The following is a 7924-nucleotide window of genomic DNA, read 5'->3' on the forward strand; positions in this document are numbered from 1 at the left end:
TCTAGAGCAAAAAGTGATTTCTATCAAGACAGTTGTAGCATTCATTGCATATTTACAACCCATTTTCAGTAAAGGCTGCGGGTGAAATACTTGTCATTATGTGGTATATAGTCGAAGGCTCGCTACACAAGGGAAACGAAAGACACGAAAAAACAACAACCGCACAAAAAACAGTCGTCATGGCCAACACGGCCAATACGTCTCTTTTCCCATTTCACCACCGCCGAGTCTCGCTCCACAGCAGCTCCGGCAGTTTCCCCTGCCGCAGGAGATACTTCTCCATCGGCACCGGGTCCTGCCACCGGGGGCCCCACCCGTCGTTGCCCTCCTCGCTGCCGCCCTCCCTAAAGTGAGTCACGCGCGCGTCATCGGCAAAGGTGCCGCGCAGCTCGACCCGCGTCAGCTTGGGGAGGTGGTCGCGGACGGTGCGGAACACGTCCTCGACGGTGACGGCGGAGGGGGTGGTGCCGGAGCCGGAGCCGGAGCCGAAGCCGGAGCCGCAGACGTCGTGCAGCTCGAGGACGCGCAGCGTGCGCCCGTGACGGCGCAGGAACGCGTCGAGGCCGTCCAGCCTGAGCGCGGCGTGCCGCAGCGCCAGCGTCTGCAGGCCGGCGAGGTGCGTCCTGGGAAAGAAGTCGGGCGGCAGCAGCGACGGCACGACGCCCCAGTCGTTCGAGCCGGGGCCCTCGTCCGCGAGGTCGAGGCGCAGCTCGCGCAGCACCCACGCGGCGCCGAGCAGGTCCTCGAGCTTGCTGAGCACGCTCGGGTCGGCGACCTGCGCGCGCTGCGTCAGCAGCAGGTCCAGCCGCACGAGCGAGTGGAAGAGGTTGGACACGAGCGGCAGGTAGCTGGCCTGGTCCATGGCCTCGAGCGCGAACGGGCGGATGGTGAGGGCGCGCAGCGGCCGCATGTCCGTCGCCAGATCGACGAGCATCTCGACCTGCCACATGCTCGTCGTGTATTCGAGCAGCCGCGCGACCTCGCCGCCGCCGCCGCCGTCGTCGGCACTGCCGTTGTCGAAAAGGCCCAGCTCCCGGTGCAGGCCCATCTCTAGACGTGACAGGAACGGCCAGCGCTCCCACGTGAGCGCCAGCTCCTCGAGCCGGGGCAGGCGGCAGAGCGCCTCGCACAGCAGTTCGGCGCGGAGCGGCGTGATGCGCTTCTCCTCCGGCTGCGCGGCCAGCCGCGCCGCCTCGTCGTCGGCCAGCGGCCTCATTTTCGGTTCCGGGTCCCGCGGCGCCACGGGACAGCCTTCGCCCCCCTCCTCCTCGTCGCCCTCTTCGGCGGTGCCCCACGCCATCTCCTCCTCGTCCTCGTACACGGCGCGCGAGCAGACGCGCACGACCCGGATCTTCTGCGCGCACTCGGGCATCCGCGAGAGCCCGTCTAGCCGCGCCGCATTGTCCCGCCAAGGCCGGCCCGCAAAGTGCTCTCCCGCCAGCAGCCCCCGCAGCACGCCCGACAGCTGCTGGCTGACGAGCCGCAGCGCGCAAAAATCGGCGAGACTCAGCCGCCGCGCGACATTGAGGAGCAGCTCGTGCGGCAGCCGGCTCAACGGGCTCAGCTGCGGCACGTCCGCGGCGTACAAGTCGTCTTCCATGTTCAGAGGGTATTGTGGTGTGCAGTAGGAGGAACTAGGAAGGGGGGGGATGAAAATCTAAATTGAAACTGAAGAAATGACGAAATGTAAATAAAGAAATTGACAAGAGAACAGAGAGAATAAGAAGAAGCCCCCAGGCGCAGCAAAATCACACCAGGAAGGACAGGAGGGGCAGAGCCGAGTCCGGTCCGGCGTTTGCTATCGGCATGTATATATGTGGACGGCAGCTGCAACAATACAACTCACCAGACTGTCCGCTGTTGGACTCGAAGGCGAGTAAATCTGGCAGAGATTTTGATTTATTTTATTTCTTTTCTTAGTACATTCGAGAGACTGCGCGATTCGCAGCCCCCGTGCCAAAAGCTCGCGATAGGCCCCGGACGACGACGACTTGGTGAAGAAGAGGGCGTTTAATTGAGTTGTACCGACCGCGGCTAAATAGGAGGACTTTGCTTGGGCTCTCGTCAGGTCTTCGTTGTTTTTTTTTATTGCTGGCGAAAGCGTTGGAGCGCGCGGGGAAACGAGTGGGGCAACATGTGCCTTGAAAAGAGAGAGAGAGACAGAGACAGACGGAGAGGAGAGAGAAAAGGACGCGAAGCTGGTGTGCGCTAACAGATTCTGCGCTTCTCCAAGCGTAAAAGGTGTTAGTAAAGCAACTGTCAATAAGCGCCCAGGACGGGGGGAGAGGGGGGGGCCAAGCGTTGGTGGTCTATCGTCTCAAAAAAATTCGAACCCAGCCGCCGAGGACAGACAAACACGCGCGAAAGAAGTTGCGACGACACGCGCTTTAGCCCCAGGCTTTTTTTCTTTTTTTCTTTTTTTTTTCATTGGGAAAAAAGAAAAGGAGTGGCGTCGTCTGATGCCGCAACGATACCCGTTACCTTTTTCTCGCGCGCTCAACACATTATTCACCAACCGCCATCGCCCACATGTTCAAGTGTGTTCCCTTTCTTAACACTTTTTCCTCTCTCTCCCCCCTCTCCCCCCCCTTTTTGCCTCTGGAACCAACTAACCTTGCCTCCCTTTTCTCAGAGCATACAAGAACCTCTCGCCCAACGCCAGGCTCGGCGTCGGCGTGGCCATCCTCGCCTGGGGCACGGCGGGCCTCTACCTCTCGGACCGCGCTGAGGAGCGGTTTGGCTTCAAGCCGACGGACAAGGACAAGGAGGAACTGCGGCAGATGACGCCGCACATTGTCACGGTGGACAGAGAGGACAAGTGACCTGGCCTTTTTTTTTTTCCAAACAACGTGCGGTTGTGTGAGATGATGGCGCCACCCCGGCTCCTCCCCCTTGTCCGGTCCTCACCGCGTCATTGCACGACTTGCCGCATCAAAAAATCATCATGTATCAGAGTCTAGCATCACATCATCCTTTTCTTACAAGTTGGGCGCATGTGTAGTTGTTGTTTGTTTGTTTGTTTGTTTTTTTGCTTTTTTTTTTTTGTTTACTCGGGTGTATTGAACAACTTATAATAAACTAGCATTCATGCCACTCAACCTCAAAGCTTTTGTGCAAAATAAGCCAAGTACTTCAACGAATTCATCATCCCCCTTTCGAACCACACTTCTCTCTCCTCGCAATTTTTTCCTTCTTCGTTCGCACAATACCAAACAAGCTAGGGTCCTCAAACAAGGAAAAGCCATAAGTAAACAGATAGGTAATAAAAAAGCAAAAAAGTATCAATGAGCCGCCCAAGTCACGACAGTCGCAACAGATTACCGGGTACCTTTTGCGGTCACACGAACCTTTTCCCCGTCTCTATCGTGATCAAAAAAGAGAAAAAAAAAGGGAAAACTTGTCTAAATAAGAATTGTCAACTCCCACCCCGTCTATCCGTAGAGAAATGCGTTGTAGTACCAAAACATCCACCTAGATGACCTCAGCGGAGGCGTCAGGAAGCAGAGGTATCAAGTGTAGCACACGAGTTTGCAACATGCCGCCTGCCGGGTGGATGTGAAAAAGAAAAGCCCAACCATGAATCTCGAAAGACTAGAAAAATCAGTAGCACATAAAAAAACAGGAAAAAATCAAAAGCCAGAAACCAGAAAAAGCAGTTCGCAACGCCTCCGAATGCATCCACCTCCACGGAGCCTTGATTGATAGCGTAAATGTTCCCAAGCGACGTTTCTGCATAGTGCAAGGTTGGATTCTGAAAAAAAAAATTCGGGTTCCTTGCTTCGTTTGGCTCGGTCGTGCTCTTGCTTCGTTGCATCAGGTTTGCGCCAAGCCTGTTGGTCCGACAACCAGCCACAACAGTGGCCTGTAATCCCAAAGACTATGCGCTGCCAGTCCGAGACGGCGACCAAAGCTTGATATAGCTAAAGCCGAGCGGCGCGGCGCAAAAAAGCCGAAACAATAGCCGCGAAAGCCTAAGAGCGGTTTTGGGCGCCAGCACCGGGAGGGAACATCTGGGCCCAGTCCAGGCTTGACTGAGGGGTGTTGTTGGAGGCACCATACATGGGCATACCACTCTGGCCGGGGGGGACATTGTAGCCGTGCATGCTCTGTCCATTCATTGAGTTGACATCGCCTCCATAAGGCTGAGAGCCACCCATGACAGGAGGAGCCATGCCACGGCGGTCGCCGTTAGCGGGGTTGTCCATGCGTCCCATGCTAGAGGAGCGGGAAAGCTGGTGCTGGTGCTGGTCGCCAGGCATACCGTTCATGCCATCCTGAACGGGGACCATACCGAATGGGTGGACCATGCCATCGCCGGGCATGCCGTTCATCTGGTTCATGTCGCCTTCGGGCATACCGGCAGCCTTCTGTGCCTGAGCATTCTTCTTGACGTGGGCCTGGGGGTGAGAGAGGTGAGAGGCTCCGGTGGGGTTGCCGCGGCGGATGGAGCACTTTTGGAAGTGGCGCTTGAGGATATCACTGCGCGAGAAGGTATCGCGGCACAGGACGCACATGTACGGACGGTCACCGGTGTCTGCGCAATTGGAGGTTAGCACGGCATGACAAATGTTGAACGCGCAACAGCGCTGGCGGCAGGAGACTTACGGCGCAGGAGATGGCGCTTCAGGTGCTTGGCGTGCAGGTAGGTCTTGGTGCAGTGAGGGCACGGGAACTTGCCGTCGGCATCCTTGACGGGAATGACGGTGTTCTTGGCCGCCGAGGTGCCGGCAGCGGGGGCAGCAGGACGACCGGGGGCGCTGGGCAGAATGCCTCTGCGGCCCTGGGAGCCGACAACGTGGGTAGGCTGCTCATTCTCGCCGAGGACGCCGTTGTTAGGCATCATGGGGCCGGGACCGTAGGGGGAGCTGACGCCGTTCTGACCCATGAGGCCACCAGGAGGCATGGGACGCAGGACAGGAGGGCCGCGGCCACCAGCAGGCGCGGGAGCAATGGGCTGCGGGTGAGAAGCAGCGGTGGTGGCGCCGGGCATCATGGGCTGAGAGGTACCGTAGCCGGTATGCGGCGGGTAGGGATTCTGAGCCATCGAGTACATGCCGCCTCTGGCACCGGCCTGGGTGCTCTGAGGGTAGCTGGGAGGCAGGTTGTGCGCAGAGTTTGGCGTGTTAGGCGTACCGGTGCGCGGTGTGTGCGGATTGCTACCGTAGAGGGGTTGCATGGTGGTGGTGGAAGGCTGCAGAGGCGGCAGCGTCTGAGGCAGAGGAGAACCTGGCTGGCCGTGGTGAGGCGAAAAGGACGCGGGCGACGGGTAGCTGTGAGGGTTCGAGGTTCCGTTTATACCATTGGTGGGATAGGGAGAGTTATCCATGCTCTTGCGCGCAAAAACGCGTCGGGGAGGACGTTGTGGGAGTTGTTTTGGGGGTTGTGGTTGTCGAGGATGGAAGGGAGCAGAGCGCGACGAACGAGGCGGACAGACGTCGGACGCGCAAGTGGAGGAAGACAAGAGTCGATTGTGTTTGAACGGGTCGTCGTTTGCTAGGCGAGCAAGGAAGAGAAGGAGGACCTTGACCGAGGCAAAGCTTCAAAGTCGACGATGAAGGTAGAAAAAAGGCTGGAGGCAGAGAGGATCTTGAAGTTGGTTGACTTGGATCTCCACGCGGTGATGGTAAGAGAAAAAAAAAAGCGGCGGCGTTCCAGAAGAAGTGGATGAGGCTGGTTGGAGGCACCTACGAGGTTGTGTTTTTGGAGGGTTCAGAGTGGAGAAAATGGGCCCCGTCGGTTTATGTACTCTGGGTTTTTTTTTTCCGTTGCCCTTTGGACTTGGGAGAGGGGGGGGTCGCGAGAGAGTGTGTGAGAGGGAGGGGGGGGAGGGGAGGAGGCGGCTACTGCTTGTGCCTAGGCAGAGAGCGATGAGTAGCCGGCAACAGTATTAGTAGTAATCCGTACTGGGAAGAGAGAAAGAGAGAGAGGGAGAGAGAGGGAGTGAGAGGGAAAAAATGAGAGAGAAAAAATAATACAAGAGGGTGGTGGTAAGAGGAAAGGGGGGAGGGGTGTAAAAAGTAGAAAATGGCAAATGGGGGTGTGAGCATGAAGAGGTGGTGAGAGGTGGCCGGGTGCGAATGGCCGGGTGCGAATGGCAGGGTGAGAAATGGGCAGGGTGAGCAAAAAAAAAAATTAGAAAAAAATAAATAAAGTGTGCCGCGCGTAGTGAGTGCGGTGATTTGTTGTGTAAAAAGATGGCGTGTCAAAGACGGTGTGAATTTGCCGTGTCTGGATTAGCAGAGGGCGACGCGATGCTGGCACTAAACAGATGCTAGGGCGATGTAGGAGAGACACCTGTAGTCACCTGTAGTCACCTGAGCCAGGTGATAGGTAATCACCTGTAGCGTCTGTTTGCAGCGCGTGAAAGGCTTTGTGTTTGGCCGACCTAGGTAGCGATGCCAACGCCGTACTCAGTAAAACCGCCACCCATCAGCGCTACAATTCGCTAGAGCAAGACAAAGCACCCCCCCCCCCTTCTTTCCTTCCTCAAGCCCACCGGAACCGTTGGTGGCGTTTTCTGCTCTCTCTACTTCGGCCGCTGCCACTGCCTGTCTCGCTGTCCGCCCTGCTTTTACTTGCTGGGCACCTCCACTTACAGCGTGTTTGCGCGCGCTCGCTGTGTGGCTTGCAAGCAACAACTCAACTCTTTCAGCCTCTCTCTCTCTCTACATATCTGGCTATCTCTCACGCACTCTCTCTTTCTCTGTCTTTTTTTTTTTCAGTGCCGAGTGATGGATCCACACCCCGAATTGCACGGAGTTTTTTTTCTTTCTCTTTTTTTTTCCTATCTTTACCCTTTTTTTTCATTCTCTCTTTTAGTTACTGCAACCAGAGAATAGGGTTATGGTGATGCCGAGAGCGAGCACGCCAACCACGCACTTGCCTCGACCTAGCTGTCTTGAGGCAGTTTTTCGCAGGGCCTACAGATTACACTAGGAGAGAGATGGAGGCGAAGAAAAAAAATTGAATTAAAAATAAAACCATACACATGAACGCACGCACACCTGCCCAACCACCCATTCGCCCGCTGTAGCAGGGGGAGGGGGGCTTTTTTTTTTTTTCTGGGTCCTCCCCCTCCCCACCAGCGAGTCGCGCGGCTGGGCTGGCACGCTGGCTATTGGCACAGGGCAGGTTTGGAACCAACCAGTCGGCCTCAACTTGAAAACTGAGTTTGAACCATGACGGAGGGAATGCAAAAAAAAATTACGGAAGCAAAAGAAAGGAAAGACTTCTTTTTTAGATTTTTTTTCAGGATGTTGAAAAATTAATAATCGTTTTCTTCGTGTCATTTTTGTTGCCCGGTCATCGCAGGCAGAGGGGAGGAAGAAGGAGGGGGGGCCAATGACAAACGCCCGCCCACTGCGACAAGAGGCAACACCACACCACTCAGCAATACATGCCTAAGTTCCTAGGTAGGTACCTGCACAGGACAATATCACGGCGACCAGAGTAATAATACACCCTGTCAGGCTCTCAATATTTCACCGAGAACAAAATGAGAATGCAAAAGAAAAAGCATATAAAATGATTAGAATGATAGCAAAAATATCAAAAATGAAAATAAAAAAAGGCGCACGTTGATTTATCAGGAGAGAAGAGTCCGCCTTGGCCCTGTCAAACAAGGGCATCATGCATGCATGTCCCAAAGGCCGAGTGACAGGTCGCCCGCTACCTTTTTTTTTTCCTCGTCCAAGTACCGGCAAACCCTGTCAAGTAGCCGATTGATGCTAGGTACTTAATTCTTGGGTCAATGATGGCATCTTCATGTTACTCATGCAGTACTCACCTACTCTCACTCACCGGCTGCATGTACTCGTACAGCACGTAAGTACTTACAGGCACGGCCACACAGAAATCGAGAGACGAGCAAATGTCCTTTTTGCCCAGGTACTCAGTACGGCTGTCGTGGCTCATTACTCAGTTA

The 7924-nt window shown here is 55.6% G+C and overlaps 3 protein-coding genes across 3 annotated transcripts; 1 reads left to right on the plus strand and 2 right to left on the minus strand.

Moving 5' to 3' along the window:
• Positions 1-214: 214 nt before the first annotated feature.
• On the minus strand, positions 215-1600 carry V2A60_007527 (uncharacterized protein; the record flags this gene model as incomplete). Its single annotated transcript, XM_083258811.1, has 1 exon — positions 215-1600. One exon carries the CDS (start codon positions 1598-1600, stop codon positions 215-217), a length of 1386 nt encoding a protein of 461 aa, XP_083114937.1.
• Positions 1601-2529: 929 nt separating this feature from the next.
• Positions 2530-2822, plus strand: V2A60_007528 (uncharacterized protein; the record flags this gene model as incomplete). The annotated part of the gene is made up of 2 exons (XM_083258812.1): positions 2530-2537; positions 2633-2822. 2 exons carry the CDS (start codon positions 2530-2532, stop codon positions 2820-2822), a joined length of 198 nt encoding a protein of 65 aa, XP_083114938.1.
• Positions 2823-3971: 1149 nt separating this feature from the next.
• On the minus strand, positions 3972-5326 carry V2A60_007529 (transcription factor domain-containing protein; the record flags this gene model as incomplete). The annotated part of the gene is made up of 2 exons (XM_083258813.1): positions 3972-4534; positions 4606-5326. The coding sequence occupies 2 exons, from the start codon at positions 5324-5326 to the stop codon at positions 3972-3974; spliced, it is 1284 nt and encodes a 427-aa protein (XP_083114939.1).
• Between the last annotated feature and the right edge of the window lie 2598 nt (positions 5327-7924).

Source organism: Cordyceps javanica, chromosome 5, assembly GCF_051103115.1.
Source record: "Cordyceps javanica chromosome 5, complete sequence".
Classification (NCBI taxonomy): domain Eukaryota; kingdom Fungi; phylum Ascomycota; class Sordariomycetes; order Hypocreales; family Cordycipitaceae; genus Cordyceps; species Cordyceps javanica.